The 20,551-nt window shown below is 43.4% G+C and overlaps 2 protein-coding genes across 22 annotated transcripts in view; one reads left to right on the top strand and one right to left on the bottom strand.

Annotated features, from left to right (window-relative positions):
* EML5 (echinoderm microtubule associated protein like 5) overlaps nucleotides 1–19,653 on the top strand; it is a 154,599-nt gene extending 134,946 nt beyond the window's left edge. For 3 of the 12 annotated variants that reach the window (XM_018053860.1, XM_018053863.1, XM_018053864.1), the window contains 11 exons: nucleotides 890–1,063; nucleotides 2,795–3,003; nucleotides 7,934–8,091; nucleotides 9,559–9,673; nucleotides 11,855–12,043; nucleotides 12,199–12,371; nucleotides 14,049–14,211; nucleotides 14,508–14,611; nucleotides 15,349–15,502; nucleotides 15,969–16,069; nucleotides 16,332–19,653. In XM_018053860.1, the coding sequence (XP_017909349.1) occupies nucleotides 890–1,063; nucleotides 2,795–3,003; nucleotides 7,934–8,091; nucleotides 9,559–9,673; nucleotides 11,855–12,043; nucleotides 12,199–12,371; nucleotides 14,049–14,211; nucleotides 14,508–14,611; nucleotides 15,349–15,502; nucleotides 15,969–16,069; nucleotides 16,332–16,368 (1,577 nt within the window). In that variant the 3' untranslated portion in view covers nucleotides 16,369–19,653. Of the gene's footprint in view, nucleotides 1–889; nucleotides 1,064–2,794; nucleotides 3,004–7,933; nucleotides 8,092–9,558; nucleotides 9,674–11,854; nucleotides 12,044–12,198; nucleotides 12,372–14,048; nucleotides 14,212–14,507; nucleotides 14,612–15,348; nucleotides 15,503–15,968 lie in introns of those variants that run through there. The other 9 variants (XM_018053859.1, XM_018053861.1, XM_018053862.1 and 6 more) reach the window with 6 other exon arrangements.
* The window catches only part of ZC3H14 (zinc finger CCCH-type containing 14), a 40,533-nt gene continuing 39,104 nt past the window's right edge, over nucleotides 19,123–20,551 (bottom strand). For 8 of the 10 annotated variants that reach the window (XM_018053872.1, XM_018053877.1, XM_018053878.1 and 5 more), the window contains one exon: nucleotides 20,021–20,303. In XM_018053872.1, coding sequence (XP_017909361.1) covers nucleotides 20,297–20,303 — 7 coding nt within the window. In that variant the 3' untranslated portion in view covers nucleotides 20,021–20,296. Of the gene's footprint in view, nucleotides 20,304–20,551 lie in introns of all 10 variants that reach the window. The other 2 variants (XM_018053871.1, XM_018053874.1) reach the window with 1 other exon arrangement.

Here is a 20,551-nt window from a genome sequence, read left to right on the forward strand (position 1 = left end):
CTGCATCAACTGATTTTAAGACAGCTTGTCAGTATGTAATATTTCTCTCTTTTTGCAATATTTGTAGCAGATTTATAATTTGAAGCAAATGCACTTTCATGTATTGTTTTACTAAAAGTACTTGTGTTCTGAGACTGAACATAAGTCTGTTTCTTTTTATAGGGTGCAATTCATGAAAAAAGAACAGTTCAAAACTATGGTTTTTTAACTTAGAAATTCCAGAGAACTGGGAAATCTTTTTAAGCAGTAAAAATGGCTACAAAGAAAAAAAAAAGTATAATTTTTAAAAGGATAAGCCGTTGTATTTCTCCGATAAAATCCTGTTTTTTTTAAAAAAAAATACTGTCTTATAGAGAGATATGCACTTAGCTTCCACCAGATGTATGTCTGTTCGGTTGAAAATCCCCTTTGTGGCCTGCTCATGTGATGTCCTACCTGTTGCCTCCCACAATTTGTGTCCGCCTTCAGTCTCTCCTTCATGTAAGACAAGCACTAAGTATGTCTCGGTCTTTGATTATTGTGTAATGTTTGCACATCTCTCCATAATGTGCATAATCATATGAAGACTCAACACGTATCTAGAACACGCATTTCTTTGGAAAAGTTGTTTAGGGCTGTGATTGCCTAATTTGTTTGTCTAAAATCTATTTTCTCAAAGGTGCCGTTGGACTGTAGCCTGAGGAAGTAGTCTGTATTTTTTCCCTGTTTCTCCTTTCTCTTTCCTTTCCTTTTTTTAAAATTTAGTCTTAGTTTTGAGTTATTTTTTATTAAGTATACAGTCCTTTGGCATGTATTTTTTCCATGTTTCAGACATAAGTACGCATCAGCCTTAGCAATGGAAACATCTGTAACAGGTGCATTACAGCTGTTGGGTGCTGTCTTTGTTTAGCCACAGCTCCGTCTATTCACGTCTGGGATGCCGTGAACAAGCAGACTTTGTCCATTCTGAGATGCTACCATTCAAAGGGGGTGTGTTCAGTCAGTTTCAGTGCTACTGGGAAACTCCTGCTCTCTGTGGGGCTAGACCCAGAGCATACAGTTACCATTTGGAGATGGCAAGAAGGTAGGATTTTTCTCTTTGTAATTTAAATAAATAAATAAGTATAGGGTGAAACGGATTTTCTATTTCATATTTGTATTAACTTGTTGATTGAAACCATTTTTCATTACAGCCCTACTCAGTACACATACAAAGCTGTTGTAGGTGGGTTCCACTTTAAAAACCCAGTGAAATTGGAAATAAAGCATAAATTACTGAGTTACTAATATTAAAAATGATTCACTGCTCTCTCCTTTCAGTAAGAAATTGTGCGTGAAAGGGTCTTATAATTATTATTTGGTTGGTTATAAAGGATCATTGGAAAAGACTCTGATCCTGGGAGGGTTTGGGGGCAGGAGGAGAAGGGGACGACAGAAGATGAGATGGCTGGATGGCATCACTGACTCGATGGACGTGAGTCTGAGTGAACTCCGGGAGTTTCTGATGGACAGGGAGGCCTGGCGTGCTGCGATTCATGGGGTCGCAAAGAGTCGGACACGACGGAGCGACTAAACTGAACTGAACTGAAAGGATCTTACTGAAGAATGGAAATGAATTATGTTGTAAGTGATAATGGAAGAGCAATAAGGTAATACTACTTGAATACACTTCAGACAAAACTTTGTCATAAAAAGTGAAATTCACCTTTCGGCCAGAACTGCCATCTTCCAGTAATCCGCCAGCATGACCAGCACGAAGGGCGAGAGGAGAGGCCCCTGCTGCTTGTTCTCTGGCTCTCAGAAAGCGGGGCCCTGTGCCGGTCCTTTGGCCACATGCTTGCAAGTCCAGGATAAAGGTGACAGTGTAGATATCAAGGGAACAGATACTGTTCAAAATGGAATGCCCCACAAATGACACCATGGCAGAATGGGAGAGGCTGCAGTGTAACCCAGCATGCTGTCTGACTTTATTGTAAAGAAACAGGGGCAAGATTCTTGCCAAGGGAATTAATGTGTGCACTGAGCATTTTAAACACACTGAGAGCCAGGGTAGCTCCCCGAAGTGCCTGAAGGGAAATGATCAGGAAAAGAAGGACGCCGGAGAGAAAGGGACGTGGGTTCAGCCGAAGCTCCAGCTGGTCCACCCAGGGAAGCACCCTTCCTGAGAACGAGTGGAAAGGAGCCTGAACTGTGGGAGCCCGTCCCCTGTGAATTCATGACCTGATGGGTGCAGAGAGAACAAAGACCTGAACTGTGGAAAAATAAAAAGTGAAATTCATAAAGCTGCACAGAAAAGGAGAGAGATGATGGTTCGCACAGTCTGAAATGCCCCTTAAGTCATTCTGAAGCTCTCCTCGAGCCATACGTCACTTGCAAAATGTGTAAAAAGGGCCCTGGGCACCAGTAATCACCTGTCCCATGGTCGCTAGGTAGCAGTGCAAGGGACAGGCCGTGTGTGTGTGTGTGTGTGCGTGCGTGCGTGCGTGCGTGCGTGCGTGCGTGCGTGCGTGCGTGCGTGCGTGCGTGTGTGCGTGTGTGTGTGTGTGTGTGTGTGTGTGTGTGTGTAGGGGGCGGGGGTGGATGCTGCACCATGAGGCTTGTGGAATCTTAGCTCCCCACCAGAGACTGAACCTGGCCCTTTGGCAGTGAACGTGCCAAGTCCTAACTACTGGACTGCTAGGCAATTCCCTGTACTTGCTTTCCATAAGCATTTGTTTTTTGAGCTATATGTTTTCAATAACTGCTTAATCCTATTTAAAAAATCAGCTTAGTTCTTATACTCACCTGGAAAATTCTGTTGTGTCTTTTTTCTTAGGTGCCAAAATTGCCAGCAGAGCTGGTCACAACCAGCGTATTTTTGTGGCTGAATTCCGGCCAGATTCAGACTCCCAGTTTGTCTCTGTCGGAGTAAAGCACGTCAAGTTCTGGACCCTGGCAGGAAGAGCTCTTCTTAGCAAGAAGGGGCTCCTGAGCACTCTGGAGGACGCGCGGATGCAGACCATGCTTGCTGTTGCGTTTGGTGCAGTATGTCTCTTCGATTGCCTGTGGTCGTGTAGCTGTGAATTACCCAGACTGGACTGCTCGGGCTTTTCTCGCCTTAGATAGATGAGCCACTTGGGTGTGGTGTGTATGGCACTGTAGTCCACTAATTCTAGCCTGTGTCCCAGTCCTGCCTGTATTTCATCTTTCCAGTTCTGATACTCTGAGAAGTCAGGGAGTGGGAAAGAAAGTGAATGAGGGAGAAAGGTTACCATGGAGACTTGAGTCCTTGGGCTGTGGCCATTTCCAAAAGCTGTCCTTAACCTTGTGTCACCCTCCGTCTCCGAGGCCCTAATAATTTGTCAGAATAAAAGACAGATTGTGACATATGACTTTGCAGTGTTTAAGAGGGTGCTTGGTTTAGGACTTCCTGTGCTTCCGTTGTCTTAACTCCCTGCTTATCCTGAGGCTGGAAGTGCTCGGGGCCCGCGTCTCATCAGGGGAAGAATGCGAGCACAGCCCTGCCCTGGCTTCCTAGGAAGGGTGCTCCAAGGCCGTCTCTTCCCCAGCCCTGTGCCACTTGGACTTCTGGTTTACAAGACACTTCTCTTTCCTTTAATATCTTGTCCTGGCCAGGGTTTTTCAATCCTTTGGTGCATCAAAAACCTAAGTTGGTTTTCTTTAAGTATTTATGTTGGGTGTGTAATACTTGAAGGAAGAAAAGTATAATTCTGGAATTTTAAAACTTACATTTTTGAGGAAAAACACCACTGAAAATGCTCATTATACCATGTCAAACTTCAGCTAAATATCATGGAGTTTCTTAATACAAGACCAGTAATTTTCTTTCCAGATGAAAAATGTACACGCTCAAATGCTTGACATTATCATATCATACACATTAACTTTATTCACATATAAAATTCCTCATTTAATCAATTGCCCATTCCCAGTGGAAAATAAACTTGAAGATAAGCATTTTAGTCCTAATTGACTTTTTTATGTTTGAAGCAACAGTGCAAATCAGTGCAAATGTTTTGTTACAAAATGGGCGGTGTTCATCGCATCTGCTGCTGTGGGCAGGAGTCCCTTAGAAGAAATGGAGGCGCCCTCATAGTCAACAGAAGAGTCTGAAATGCGGGACTCGGGTGCAGTCTCAAAAACGACGGAATGATCTCTGTTTGATTCCAAGGCGAACCACTCAGTATCACAGTGATCCAACTCTGTGCCCTAACTATTAACACTGAACAATCTGAAGTTGAACGGTTCTATGAAGACCCACAAGACCTTTTAGAACTAACACCCAAGAAAGATGTCCTTTTCATCATAGGGGACCGGAATGCAGAAGTGGGAAGTCAAGAGACACCTGGAGTGACACGCAAGTTTGGCCTTGGAAAACAGGATGAAGCAGGACAAAGGCTAACAGAGATTTACCAAGAGAACGCACTGGTCACAGCAAACACACTCTTCCAACAACACAAGAGACGACTCTATATGTGGACATCGTCACACCATATACTGAAGTCAGTTTGATTATATCCTTTGCAGCCAAAGATGGAGAAGTGGTATACAGTCAGCAAAAAAAAAAAAAGACCAGGAGCTGACTGTGGCTCAGACCATGAGTTCCTTATTGCCAAATTCAAACTTAAATTGAAGACACTAGGGAAAACCACGAGACCATTCAAGTATGACAGGGGAAGTGACAAACAGAGTAAAGGCATTAGAGCTGACAGAGTGCCTGAAGAACTGTGGATGGAGATTCGTGATATTGTACAGGAGGCGATGATGAAAACTGTCCCTGAGATGAAGAAATGCAAAAAGGCAAAAGAGTTGTCTGAAGAAGCCTTACAGATAGCTGAGAAAAGAAGAGAAAAGACAAAAGAGAAAAGGAAAGACATACCCATCTGGATGCAGAGTTCCAAAGAATAGCAAGGAGAGACAAGAAAGCCTTCCTCAGTGAACAGTGCAAAGAAACAGAGGAAAACAACAGAATGGGGAAGACTAGTGATCTGTTCAAGAAAGTTAGAGATACCAAGGGAACATTTCATGCAAAGGTGGGCTCAATAAAGGACAGAAATGGTATGGACCTAACAGAAGCAGAAGATACTAAGAAGAGGTGGAAAGAATACACAGAAGAACTGTACAAAAAAAATCTTCATGAACCAGGTAACCACCATGGTGTGATCACTCACCTAGAGCCAGACATCCTGGAATGTGAAGTCAAGTGGGCCTTAGGAAGCATCACTACGAACAAAGCTAGTGGAGGTGATGGAATTCCAGTTGAGCTCTTTCAAATCCTGAAAGATGATGCTGTGAAAGTGCTGCACTCAATATGCCAGCAAATTTGGAAAACTCAGCAGTGGCCACAGGACTGGAAAAGGTTGGTTTTCATTCCAATCCCAAAGAAAGGCAATGCCAAAGAATGCTCAAACTACCACACAATTGCACTCATCTCACAGGCTAGCAAAGTAATGCTCAAAATTCTCCAAGCTAGGCTTCAACAGTATGTGAATCAAGAACTTCCAGATGTTCAAGCTGAATTGAGATCTCAGAGGAACCAGAGATCAAATTGCCAACATCTGTTGGATCACAGAAAAAGCAAGAGAGTTCCAGAAAAACATCTACTACTTCTTCATTGACTATGCTATAGCCTTTGTGTGGATCACAGCAAACTGTGGGAAATCCTTAAAGAGATGGGAATACCAGACCACCCAGCCTGCCTCCTGAGAAATCTGTATGCAGGTCCAGAAGCAACAGTTAGAACCAGACGTGGAACAACGGATTGGTTCCAAATTGGGAAAGGAGTACCTCAAGGCTGTATATTGTCACCTTGCTCATTTAATATGCACAGTGCATTGTGTGAAATGCTGGACTGGATGAAGCACAAGCTGAAATCAAGGTTGCTGGAAGAAATATCAATAACCTCAGATATGCAGATGACACCAGCCTTAGGGCAGAAAGCAAAGCAGAACTAAAGAGCCTCTTGAGGAAAGTGAAAGAGGAGAGTGAGAAAGCTGGCTTAAACTCAACATTCAAAAAACCAAGATCATGGCATGCGGTCCCATCACTTCATGGGAAATAGATGGGGAAACAATGGAAACAGTGACAGACTTTATTGGGCTCCAAAATCATTGCAGATGGTGACTGAAGCCATGAAATTCACAGATGCTTACTTCTTGGAAGGAAAGTTATGACCAACCTAGATAGTATATTGAAAAGCAGAGATATTTCTTTGCCAACAAAGGTCCGTCTAGTCAAGGCTATGGTTTTTCCAGCAGTCACGTATGGATGTGACAGTTGGACTATAAAGAGAGCTGAGCGCTGAAGAATTGATGCTTTTGAACTGTGGTGTTGGAGAAGGCTCTTGAGAGTCCCTTGGACTGCAAGGAGATCCAACCAGTCCATTCTAAAGGAGATCAGTCCCGAATATTCATTGGAAGGACTGATGTTGAAGCTCAAACTCTAGTACTTTGGCCACCTGATGCAAAGAGCTGACTCCTTGGAAAAGACCCTGATGTTGGGAAAGACTGAAGGCAGGAAGAGAAGGGGACGACAGAGGATGAGATGGTTGGATGGCATCATTGGCTCGATGGACACGAGTTTGAGCAAGCTCTGGGAGTTGGTGATGGACAGGGAGGCCTGGCGTGCTGCAGTCCATGGGGTCGTAAAGAGTCGGACACGACTGAGTGACTGAACTGAACTGACTCAGTTTAAGCCTTTTTGAATATCCTCTAATCTTCCCTCATGGCCCAGTCGGTATAGAATCCACCTACAATGCAGGAGACCCAGGTTTTGATCCCTGGGTCAGGAAGATCCCCTGGAAAAGGAAATGGCAACCCACTCCAGTGTTCTTGCCTGGAAAACCCTTTGGACAGAGAAGCCTGGCGGGCTACAGTTCACAGGATCACAGGAGTTGGAAACCACCTAACCACTAAGCCACTGCCATGCTAGGGGCTAGGTGAAGAGCAGGGCAGGTAACATGCTAGTGTTTACATCCCAGTCGCAGATGAGGCATAAATTAAGATGCTCTTGTATGACAAGTATCATCATTGTTTTCCAAATGTGAGTTACAGAGATTAAGCATAAATATGAGGAATTTGAAATAATAAATTGTTGCAGGGGAATTAAAACATATAAACTAGCATTCTCAGAAAGATTAAAGAAAGTCTGTTTTTGGTATAATTCAAATCTTACTTTCTGATTGGTTCTTTCCATATTGTTTCAGTGCAGGATCTTACACAAGCTGCTCTAAAAGGGAAGTTAAATTGAGACAAAATAGCAATAATGCAGGATTTGATTTCTCTTGTTTTTGCATAAATGAACTATATCAAGATTGAAATTTTTGAAATCATCTAAAGCATTCTTAAACTTTTGGTACCTTAACAGATTTATCTTATTTTTGGATTCATGCAGAAATGCATTGACTTTTGTATTTTAAGAAATCATGGGAAATGTTAATTTTCATATACAACTGCAAAACTACTATTTTGCTACAGATAAGTTTCACCTTCCATGACAAAATATTTTATCAAAGCTCTCAAAACTATTATGAAAGTTATTTTCACTTCCTGTTCTTTTTTCCACTCTGGGTTACTAGTGACTTTGAAGTTAACTCCTTGGGGAACTAGAGGGAAGCAATTCAAAGGGGTGAAATAAACCAGGATCACAGCATTGTTAATTCAAAGGGAACTCAGACAGTGTGAATGCTCTCAGTTCACACGTGAAAAGTTGACACTGGCGGGGGTTAGAAGTCTCGACCAAGGTTACTCCAGCTAATAGGCAGCAGGCATGGAAAAGAAGGCGGCCCTAACAGCCTTGAGTTCAGGGTCTCTGACCCTTGACCCCACTGTTTCTCCTGCCATCCGTGCTCCTCATATCAAAAGGGTGACCACAGCTCATGCTTACGTAGAGAATTGCTATTTGACTCTGCCTGAACCTTTGATGAGTTTATCTCCCCTTCCCCACTCCTTTTCAGAATAACTTGACGTTTACAGGTACCATCAGTGGAGATGTGTGTGTGTGGAAAGACCACATATTGTGTAGAATCGTGGCCAGAGCTCACAACGGGCCTGTGTTTGCCATGTACACCACCCTTCGAGACGGGCTGATTGTCACCGGGGGCAAGGAGAGACCGTGAGTCCCCTTTCTTTTCGCAGCCTCACTGAACACCCCTGCGTCATGACGCTGTGGTTCGCAGTTACGTCAGGGTCACGGGGGTTAGCCTCTCTGACCTTCCTCCTCAAGTGCTTCTCCTTTATTGCCTTTTATAACAATGCCTTCGTGATGATTCTTATTTCTGGCCTTAAATCGCTCCCAGTTTTTTTGATATTGTAGGTAAATCTAGGCTCCAGCAACTGGGGTGATCATTTTTTGGACTATTCATGGGTAGCTATCCTGCAGGTTAGGAATTAATTTTCATGTCTCTCTGCCTGTGTAAATATTTGCTGAGTAGCATTCTGCTGGTGACCTTTGTGGGGATCCTTGTCATTGGGTTTGGGATGCATCCTGACTGCTTTCTGTTCTGTTCAGACTGGATACTAAGGGCTGAGGCGCACACCGCCGGACTAGAGAAGGATGAGGGGTGCCAGAAATAGACTTAGCCTGATTTGCTTGTGCTCGAGGCAGACTTGTTAGATAAAGTTAAGACAAGACCTCAAAATGTAAGTCTGAAGAAAGGCCTTTTTCTGAGTAACTTAAATCTCCCAGTGGAAACGAGATACTTACCATTGATTTTCTACTAATACCTTCATAGCCTTGTTAAAGTGGAATGTATATGAGACAAGGAAATAAGTGCATTCCTATACAGCATTGAAAGAACCCACAAACGCAGCAGCGTCGGCCTTTCACGTAAAGGAAGACTGTAGCATCGCTGCGGGAGTATGGTTCTGTCCTAAGACAGTTCGTCTAGCAGAAAAGAAAGGAATACATTTTCCACCTCTTCCAAAAGCAAAGCCGTAAATAGGCTACATCTGACCTTTTACACGTGTTACTGCGACACGTGTGTTTCCAAACCTCAGCTAGCCTTGCACACTCCTACTCACTAGTAACCGATTAAACTGTGGCATATTTAATAATAGGTGGAAAGAAATGTGCCCTTTGGGCCATGAAAATATATTCTGTAGCATACCATTGCTAATCCTATTATCTAACCTTACATTTCCATTTTCCTTGTACCATTGAGTCATTTTGGGGACTTCCCGAGATCCAGTGGTTAGGACTTGATGCTTTCACTTCTGTGGCCTGGGTTCAATCCCTAGTGGGGGAACTAAGATCCCGCAAGCCACATGGCATGGCCAGAAAAAAAGAAAAGAATCATTTCGCACATTTCCTTACTAAAAAGTATTATGAGAGTAAAAGGTATATATGGCGAGGACAGACTAAGGAGACTGATGCTCACATCTGAAACATTTATTTCCATAGAATTTGCTTGAACTGAATGCTTGAGACCCAGTGTGTGTTTAAATTGCCATAGAAACTTTAATGCAAAGACTGGAGCATCTTTTAGCGTTCTGCTTGTAGGTTAGTCTTCGTTTATAATAAAAAGTATCTGTAAGCACCAACAGTAAGTGCGTCTTCTGGTCTGGGTGGTTCTTTTCTCAGGTCAAAGGAGGGAGGAGCCGTCAAGCTGTGGGACCAGGAGCTGAGGCGGTGCCGCGCCTTCCGGCTGGAGACGGGCCAGGCCAGCGACTGCGTGCGCTCCGTGTGCAGAGGCAAGGTGCGCGCCGGCGGGGAGCTGGGCACTCGGCGCCTCTCCCGCCTGCAGCGCGATGGACAGCGCTGAAAAGATGCACAGTCCAGTATCCCTGCCTCTTCTCTGCTACTTTCTTTGCAGAAAGACAAGAAGCTGCTCCCTGAGCTCTGTATCTATATAGCTCCTCGTTTTCTTGAATCCACTCCAGTAGACAGTTGAATTTCTTTGCCAGGTGACTCGTTTTGATTAAGGCAGCTGTCTCCATTTGATGAAAAACCACACATTGCTCTAAAAACCATTAACACGCATGCACTCACAATAAGTGTGTTCACAAAACGCGCACATGCATTATCCTTTGTCTAGTAAATAGTAGGTATGCTTACTTTTATTTACAGTTACTTTTAACTAAAATCCAATGCTTTCTTCCCATATCCCAATGCACTTACTCCTCTTTGGAGGTTTTCAGACTGAGATATCACAGTCAGCGTCAAAACTTCGATGCTGGAGAAGCGAGGCACGCAGTGGTCAGCATGGCCTAGCGCCTGGCTGAGTGCTTCTGGGTGCACCTCTGGCCATAGAAAGCTTTGCGTGAACTAATGCCTGACTTGCTTAGATTAGTCCAGGCAAAAAGTTCTCTGAGAGTAGGTGGTTTGGGTTTTGGATGCAGATCCACTGTGTGGACACTGAGTTCAGGAGTGCTTCCCACAAAGCACCAAGGAGTTCTCCAGCGCGTCCATAAATTCAGCCGCATCCTCAAAGTATCTCCCAGAGAAAGCGTCAGGTTCCACAGGAGGTTGGAGGCTCAGTCCTGCCAGACTGGCCCGCCCCACACCCCGTCAGATGCCAGGTTGTCACTGCCTGGACCTCTGGTCAGCTGTCGTTCGGAGGTTCCACAGCTCTTCTTGGACTTAAGACACCAGTCCGTCACCTGTGCCCTGACCCACGGGCTCTAAGTGAGAGAGTTGTACGGCGCCTCCTTGGGCTCAGTTAACTCGCTTGAGCGGCTCACTGACTCAGAGACGTGTTCCTTACTGGATCAGCAATTCACTGTGAAGGATGTAGCTCGGGGACAGCCAGACGCAGAGCTGCCCAGGGTGGCGCACGTGGGGCAGGGCGGAGCTTCAGGCCACCCAGCCTGCCTCTCCCCTTGCTCAGCAGCCTGAGAGCTCTCCAAACCCTGGCCTTTGGGGAGGCTTCTTGTGCAGTCTTGGCTGATTAACTCATTCACTATTGGTCGTCTAGCCCCTCTCCCATCCCCGAGGTGTGGGAAAGAGACAGTGAAACTGCCAGGCTACCTCCTAAGCACATGGTTGGGTCCGCCGGCAACCAGCCCCCTTACGTGAGGTCCAGATGTCACCTTATTAACACAAAAGGTACCCATCTTGTTCACCACCCAGGGAACTCCAAGGGTTTTAGAAGCTTCCCCGGTGGCTCAGCTGATAAAGAATCCACCTGCAATGCAGGAGACCTGGGTTTGATCCCTGGGTCAGGAAGGTCTCCTGGAAGAGGGCATGGCAACCCACTCCAGTGTCCTTGCCTGGAGAATCCCACGGGCAGAGGAGCCAGGCGGGCTACAGTCCACGGGGTCGCAGAGTCAGACTTTCACTTTTAGGAGCTTTATGTGAGTAACTGGGAACAAGACCAGACATACTGAGTGTCTGCAAGTTAAGGTTTTTCGATTCTAAGATAGTGCAAGAGTGATACACATCCGGTGGAAAGCATACTTCGAATGTTTAGTTTGCTCGTCCCCAGCCAGCGACCTCTGGTCCGGCCCTCCCGTGATGCGGAGCAGCACAGCTCGCCCTAGCTCCCGGGCAGCCACGCACTCACGGGGATCAGCAGTCGGTGCACCTACAGCGACCGTCTGTACCAAGGCAGTCACACTGTGCTTCACTTTCAGGACGGTACTCGATAAACAACACGAGACATCCAGCACGTTGCTGTGGGTAGGCTTAGCTAAGCGTCCTGCGCGTGCGTCAGGTAGGCCAGGCTGCCGTGTCTGGTGGGTTAGGTGTGTGAAGTGCACTCCTGACATTTTCACCTTATGATGGGCTTATCAGAGGCAGCCCCGCTGCAGGCCGAGGAGGGTGTGTGCACTTCCTACTGCGAGTCGCAGCGTCACATAGGTCAGCAGGTCGTCCTTAGGTTGCGAAGAGCAGCAACTGTGGTGGTCCAGTAACTGTTTTGGCCCCACTTGTGTTTCAGGGCAAGATACTGGTAGGGACAAGGAACGCTGAAATCATTGAAGTTGGAGAGAAGAACGCTGCGTGTAACGTCCTGGTGAGCGGGCACGTGGACGGCCCTGTGTGGGGACTCGCGACCCACCCCTCCAGGGACTTCTTCCTGTCCGCTGCGGAAGACGGGACAGTGAGGCTCTGGGACATTGCTGACAGAGTGCGTGCAGCTTTTAAACGATGTTACGGTTTCTAAGCAGCAGAGTCCTAAATTGCACTTAGCAAGTTCACAACTGTGTGGAGAATTTGGGGGACTTGACTTTGTAAGTTCTCTACTTAATGTCGTTCTCTCTGACCCCCCTGGTTCTGATGCAGAAGATGCTGAACAAAGTGAATCTGGGACACGCTGCTCGTACCGTCTGCTACAGCCCGGAAGGGGACATGGTGGCCATTGGGATGAAAAACGGAGAATTTATCATTTTACTTGTGAGCTCCCTGAAGATATGGGGAAAGAAGAGAGACAGACGGTGTGCGATCCATGACATCAGGTCAGTCAACCAGTGGAACGGGATACCTAGGGTATTCTCTAAGTGATCCCGCTTGAATTTGGAGAAAAGGTCCTTGGTGCCTGTAGCATCTCACCCCACCATAAACTGCGCGCTGAGACGTGGCTGCTCGTGTGCGTGCCTGCTTCTCCTTAACTGAGTCATGAGTTTGCTGGGCACCAGCCACAGCACGTTGTGACAGCAAGTCCTCGGGGATGCTTGATGAACACATGTCCAGCAAGCTCATCTCACCAAGAGTTATCTTTCACCTGCCCTTTGAAAGCCTGGGAAGTTAGGGAATTCCCTGGGTTCAGTCCCCGGTCAGGGAACTAGGGTACCACAAGCAGACGGCACAGTAAAAAAAAACCTGGAAAATTAAAACCCCTAACATCTCTTACAAAGCCTAGAAAATTAAAACTTTCAACCTCAAACACCTTCTCTTAATCTCTACTGAATATACAGTTCATTCCTTTAATCCATTGTCAGTGAACATCTGTGCTCCAGAATCTGAATTAAAATTCTTCTGGAGCCTTTTTCAGTGCTTGAGTTTTTATTAACAGTGGTTACCATTTACTGAACCCGGGACTTCCCAGGGGGCACTAGTGGCAAGGAACCCACCTGCCAGCCCCCGAAATGTAGACAACCTGCGTTCCATCCCTGGGTCGGAAGGCCCCCCTGGAGGAGGGCATCACCACCCGCTCCGGTCTTCTTGCCTGGAGACCCCCGTGGACAGAGGAGCCGGGGGGGCTATAGCCCATGGGGTCGCAGAGTCAGACACGACTGAAGCAGCCTTAGCACACGTGCACACTATTTACTGAGCACTTGTGTCATCAGCAGAGATTACTGAATCGGATCTGTTGAAACTTGCTCTCTTTTACCAGTAAGACCGTTTTTACATTTGACACCTTCCTCAGGATGTCAGTATATAAAACAGTAACTATGGCTTCCCTACGCCCTCCAGTGTTCGGAAGGTGTGTCAGCAAGAGCGCGGAGCCTTTTCCAAACACCGAACTGCATGGCTTCACGTGATCACCAGGCAAACAGTACTTAGTGTGTTTATGTGGCAGATAGTATTTTACTTAAAAATAACTTCTTCCAAGCTCCAAGTCGTATCCCTTCATCTAACAGCCTGACATGAGTTAAGCTGGTCTGTGTCCCTTGCTGTTAAGATACAGCCTTCGCAGATGAAAGAACCCTATCTTACTGAATTATGTAACCAAGTAGTATATGTAAATTGCTAGTGGTTTTTTAAAAGCTGAGATATTTTTAAAGATGAAATGAGGAATCACTTAACACTGACGTAAAATATAAACCTGTTTCATGTAAAACAAATACGTTATCAGTCTACAAAATCTGTTTTGCCTATCAGGTAAATCTGTTTGAGGCCGTATTACACACACTCATCTTGAATACTTACTAAGGACTAAACAGGAAGAGTCACTGGTCTGAGGTTGTTTTAGTTGATGTGGCTTCAAGGGGCCTTAGCTGTGGCACCCGGGCTGAGCTGCCCCGAGGCACGTGGGATTCCACTTCCTGGACCAGGGATCTGAGCTGCGTCCCCTGCACTGGGAGGTGGATTCTCAGCCCCTGAGCTACTAGGGAGGTCCCTTGAATGCGCACACTGCTGTATTTCATGTGGTCTAATGCATCTTTGCATGTCATCTCTTGTTGTATGTTCAGATTTAGTCCAGATTCCCGGTTTCTAGCCGTGGGTTCCAGTGAGAATTCAGTGGATTTTTATGACCTAACACTGGGCCCCACCCTTAACAGAATCAGCTACTGCAAAGACATTCCCAGCTTCGTCATTCAGATGGACTTCTCTGCAGACAGCAGGCACCTCCAGGTACAGCGCCCACTGCACTCCAGTTCTGCTTCTGCATGTTCGCGCTTTTGAAACTCCCGTTCCCAGGCCAACTCTTGCCTTTCCTTCACTACCACTGTTCACGGTTTCTATATGATTCCTTACTAATCTGTTCTTCTGAGTCCTTTTTTTTGCTCACAGACTTTTTTTCTCATCTTTTAGTCTTAATTATTTTAGAAGTGTAAATCAAACAGCATTTTGCCAGTATACTATAAACTGTTTCTGGATTTTTAGTTCTCACATGATGGGATTCTTGTTCCATTTTAATATTATGAAAGGTCTCCACTGGTTGCTATAAACGGCATGTCTATGAAGTGCCTTCAGGAAAACATCTTATGGATCAGGCTGCCATTGACAGAATTACTTGGGCTACATGGACTAGGTAAATATTTCTTGTATTCAGAAGGGAAGAACTAACTGAAAGTCAGGAAAATTAGAAAATTTCTGAACAGCTAGAGCCATTCCCGAGGGAAAGTAATTGAGTTTTAAGTTTTTGTTACCATCTTGAATTCTTCCTAAGAAAATGATATACTCAGGGTGGGACCCCTCTTGATCAAATATATTTCTATATCAGTTCTTTTAATTAAAGGAAATCAAAGTTGTGACTTTAAAGATATCATGATATTTCCTTAAGTAGGTTTAATAACCAACAAAAACATGTATTGAGTATTGTTAGGCAATAGTATTATTTCTCTTTCTGTAGGAATGTTATTGATAGCAGCTGTTAGAAATGAAACCTTATGAGTGGGTTCAAAGTTGCTGGCTGTGGAACAGTTAACCATGAGTAATCATCAATGAAAATGAAAGATACCATCAAATTCCTATAACATAAACACTTAATTTTTAAAATAGTTCTGTCAGCTATTGTAAAGTATTAATTCAATTTTCGAAAGATTTAGTCTAGAACCCCTTCAAACTGTAAATTTTCAAAAAGAAAAGGTATATGTGTGGGGGATTCACATCCCAGGAGAAACTCAGGCTTCCAGGTAATGCCTTTTCATAATTTATTCTTATATGTAAATAACATAATTAGGTACTTAAAGATTAATTACCATAAAACTTTTTCAGGATTGTAAACCTGTGTTTGCTATGGTGGGTTTTTTAATTCCTTCTCTGTAGTATTCTAGGAGATGAAGTTATGGGAATCTGGTCCAGACACGCTGAGAAAGCGGATGTCAACTGTGCCTGTGTGTCTCATTCAGGAATCAGCCTGGTAACGGGAGATGACTTTGGCATGGTTAAGTTATTTGACTTCCCATGTCCTGAAAAATTTGTAAGTTTATCTTGGGTTTAGTAGTTTATGTAACTTTACCCCCAATGTACTTTTAATCATTAGTACATTTTCCCACATAATATGTGCTAAAATATATTGTCATCTCATGATTTGAAAATATTTTGAAATTTGATTCTAAACTTTTTTCCAAACTTCCTAAATCCATTACTCTGAAATAAAAGTGGTTAGGAATTATCTCCCCTTGCCCTCAAAAGTCATGCCATCTTCTCAAACTATCCTAACAAAGCTGCACTCAGCCTTTTACCAGACCTTTAATCCATCTGTTACCACACTGCAAATGCTTTTCAACGCAGACCCATCACTCTGAAAAAGCATTTAATCGATAGCTGTGGTCCAAACTGCTGACTCTCTCCAGTCTTTGTGATGGAGACAGTGGTTCCTGACAGAAACCTTTGACTTCAGAGTTTATCACACACGCTGAGCCTTGTTCTTTATTGTTTTTTAGGCAAAACACAAAAGGTTCTTGGGTCATTCACCCCACGTGACAAACATTCGATTTACCAGCGGTGATCGACATGTTATTAGTGCTGGCGGTGATGACTGCAGGTTGGTGACTTTCTCAGCCCAAGATATGCCAACTTACTAGTTAAGAGATTTAATCACTTCTTCTGACAGGTTCTTGTATGGACTCAGCTAGTCAACATCATTAAGGTAGCAAAACCAGGTGGCTCTTTGGAGTTTGTATACTGTGTACTAAAAGGACTTAAAAAGGAAAAACTTTATGCATGTATGATTTGAAAGCTTAATTGAAAAACTGTTCTGAGAATCTAGAAAGATCATGAACTCACTGCTGTTTTTCTGATTGCAGTTTATTCGTCTGGAAATGTGTGCATATGCCTCACTGAAAGATACGGATGCTGAGAAGATTCTGCAAATTCACAGCCTTGAGAAAAGCAGGACTACACAAGCGGAAAAAATAACCAGAACCAAGCCCTGCACGGTCAGGTGGTGCTAACTTAAGATTGGAATAGGGATAAAATGCCCAAACTTGTCAAAATGAAGATTGATCGGTTCAAAATATTTGTAATATGCACGAGGTAACTGTCCATAATCCACACACTGCCAGGTAATCCCACATCAAGAAAGGCTTAAATGAGCTGATGGTGACAGCCAGACCCCACTCTGGGGCGTGTGCGGATCTGGCAGGCCTGCTGGGGAGGTTTGGGAGACAGAGCTCCTCAAAAAAAATGAACCAAAACCTCAAAAACCCAACTTGGATAATTTTCATCCTCTTTTTTTTTTTTAGCAAAACTTTTTTTTTTTTTTTTTAATTTTTATTTTCCAAGATTCAACTGTTTAGTATGTTATCTTTGTGTTTACATAAGGAAATATACCATCACCCTAAAGGATCACAGTTTTTAAAAGGCAAACATCATTTTCCCTAAAAAAATATACACGAGGTCTACTGGAGAATATAATGCTTCCTAAGCGTTAATAAGCTCCCACTTATAAAGGACATTTTTCTCCTGAAAGGTTTAAATTCAAGAGCAAATCCCAAGTCAGCAGTTTGCGATCACCACTTCTCCATCTTTGAGCTGCCACTCTCGCGTCCAGATATCATCCCTGTGACTCAAGCAGTGAAGCATGATTATAGCCTCATTAATGGAAGAGTGTGATAAACAATCATTTCCAGTGATGTACAGTTTAAGGTTTTAGACAGTAGTACTATTTTAACTGGGAGAGAATGCTGAGTATTTAAAGATGCAGGCTAATAGAAACATTTACCATGTAAACTAAAGCATTAAATTCACATTTACAAAGTTACACAATTTAGTAACTCTTGAAATAAAATTTTTATAGCCTTTTTTTCTATGGAAAAACTTGTTTAACATATGCCACCCCATAGGCTGACTTCCGAAAGGAATGAATATCCGTCCACTTATGAAACTTGTCTGTGACAACCCTTTCTTGGTGGACTGGGGCTGAACTCTGAGATCTTCACTCCTGTTCACTTTAAATGCTGCCAAAGACCAGTACTTGCCATTCAGGAACTTCCTGTTTAGCTCACTTGTAGTTTCCTGATGACTGGAAATTATGCAGACTGCTATTTAAAAATATATTTTTCTAAGTATGAAGAAGTTTAAGATGCTGTATTGGTCCTATGACTTTTTATTTTCATGTGTTAATTATCTTTGTAGTGTAATAGAGCCTTTCAGGTTTCTGGTTATCTGTTTTCTATGTGCAATACCCTGTAAATATGAAAACCAGAAAAGGCCGAGTTACATCATGGAAGCCCAACCAGTGACTGAACCTGGTCCGTTTTAGAGCTCTGAACAGCTGCGTCTGAAGGACTGACTGGGGTGTTCCTTTAAGAAGCTTGAAACATTAAGATCATTTTCTTTCATTTTCGTGTCAATGGATTCTCCTAAATTAAGCCCAATTTGATGAAACACTAATATTTAAAGCTTCTGTTCATGTATACTATAAAAGACCAACTGATAAAAGCTAAAAATTCCCCTGAACCCCACTTCCCCTCTATTTGAGGCGGTTGCAGCTTCAGATGTTCCTTGGGTCAAGTTTACCTGCTTCTGGCTAAAGAGAAATTCCAGTCTCATTACACGCCGGGCAGAAACTCCGGCCGTAATCACGGAACCACATAGGGTGACCTGCTTCCCCCGCGTTGTCCTTCCCGCGGTCGGCGTGCGGCGGCATCAATCCCCGCTGTCCGTGTCCCGACGCGGTCCTGTTGAGTTCAGTCGTCAGCCCACAACCGCCGTCCTCACACCAGCCATCGACTGAGGCCAGGTGAACAGCCGTGACAGGCCGTGTGGATTTATTTTTTAACCCAGAGGGTTGTTCCCGTGGGTAGTACCTGACTGAGCTCCCCAATTTGTAAGCTGAGCTCTCCCCTGGCACCACTGGCCTCCTCTCTGTAGGCAAACGCATGCCCGGACACCCTGGTGCCACTCACAGCCACCTCTGCTCCCTTCCTTTTCTGGGAACTTTTTTGATGGTGGTTCATTTTGGACCAAGTTATAGTGAACTTCTGCCTGCCCATAAACCATAGCAACTGAAAGATGAAACTCTTAATGCATCTCCTTAAATAGAAAAAAATCTGATTTCAGCATATTATTTCCTCACAAAACGGCTGAGCTAGATCACGAGCCCTTCTCTCCCGTTTACCTTCTCCACAGTGAAAGTATGAGAACAAATATGCTCCATTTATGAGCACTGACACTGAAAGTCTGTTTAGATTTCTGTAAATACAATTTAAAACAAGTTTCTTCTGTAGAAATAAAGCATCTCAAGTAAGTCAACACTCGAATGAACAAGTACCTTAGATTTGGTGGAGTAAAACTTTTCAGAATGAAGTGGAATTGCCATTTCACCCGAGGCTAACCACACGGTGGCTTAATGTATGCCCTGTGTGCCATCTTGCTTCTTCTGATGTTTCAAGTCTTACAAGCACAGCAAAGTGCAACTTAAAAGATGGTTTAATAACTGGTTAATTCTTTCTTCTTCCAACAGCAAAGAGATGGCCACAAGGCTGCAGGTTTTAGCATCTGAAACATGGACTTTTACACATATGTAGTTTTATTATCCCTTGGATGTATGACTAATAAGCATGTCAAACAACGTGTTTTTTTTTTATAGTTTAATTTGGTCCTTAGAATATTTTGAACTTTACTATCCTTTTTGCATTAACTCTTTTTTTCTAACCAACTTTTAGCTTTACTTTTTAAAAAGCTACATTGTCTTTTAAAAATCAGTGATCTGTTATTTAATTCTAAAGAATCTGACACTTCTTGCCTTAACAATTTTAAAACCACACACAAAACTCTATATTTTCATTCAGTATCCCAAAAGTTAAGTCCTATTTTGCAGTTTACCCATCTGATCTCTGTAATTATATAGTCTGTCATTTAAAATATACTATTTAAATCTAGTTTTTACATTTAAAAAATTATCTTCAATAATAACTATATTTTCTGTGGAGTTATTTCTGAGAATGTTATTTTTCAGAACGTGAGAATATGTATGTATAGCTATAATCTTGTGAGTTAAAGTTTGTTCTGATACCTTATGTATATACTTGTAAAAAATTTTTGTATAATTTTGTGATAATGTAGATCCCCCAGATACTTATTTTAAAAGTGTATGTTAACAGTAAATGAAAGCATTTTAACGAACTGTTGCTATTTTTTGCCTTTTGCATTCCAACTATGTTCCCCTGCACGCCCCACCTCACTCACCCTTTCTCAGAAAGCAAGGGAGCAGATATTTGGGAGCCATTCACCAAAGCAGCACTCAACTCAAAAAGCCTTGGTAGTCAGTCACTTTGAAGAGCAGGACTGAGTAACTGTGTCATGCCACCTCAGCACTCTGGGCCACTCCCTGTTTTCTGGGGAGTCAGAAAGTGAAAGCAGCCACCCACCTTCTGGAGTAAGGGCCCCCCCGACTCAGCGCTGGACACACAGCACTGCTGCACCGCAGCTGGACCGTCAGCGCCAGCAGTGATAGCACCACGCTGTCAATTCTGATACCTGAACACAGCAGTGTACAAACATGCCTCAAGTGTTTTAATAGAGTTCAGCTTTTCCTTAAACTGTCTTTCCACAGTCAAAACAAAACAACAAAAAAAAAACCCAATGTTAAAATCACTTAATAAACTTACAAACTTGAAAAATTAGACACTTCAGATAGGCAATAAACTTCATATCATGAAAGCAATATATTCCAAGTTTCAAAGACCTGACAAATTCTGCAGAGCGTCTTTCATCAGTAGACGGAAACTCTCAAATGCCACCATCTTCTGTCAGGTAGGACTGGGTGTCACTCACTGAATAAACAAAACCAAAAGTTTTCCAATTAACTGCTTTAATTAACATCAGTTAATAGAAGTTCAGTATTTTCAGACATCATCTGCTCTACAGATTACAATGTAAAGATAAAGTTTGTAAAAGAATAAATTATATAAGGTACATAAAAGATACGAACAGATGCATTTAAATGTAAGGGTCACAGTAAAAATATTTTGAAACTTAATTTCAATGTTTAATAATGTCCAAGAAAACTGATGTGAAAATT

The sequence above is a fragment of the Capra hircus genome, chromosome 10 (genome assembly GCF_001704415.2).
Source record: "Capra hircus breed San Clemente chromosome 10, ASM170441v1, whole genome shotgun sequence".
Taxonomy (NCBI): Eukaryota; Metazoa; Chordata; class Mammalia; order Artiodactyla; family Bovidae; genus Capra; species Capra hircus.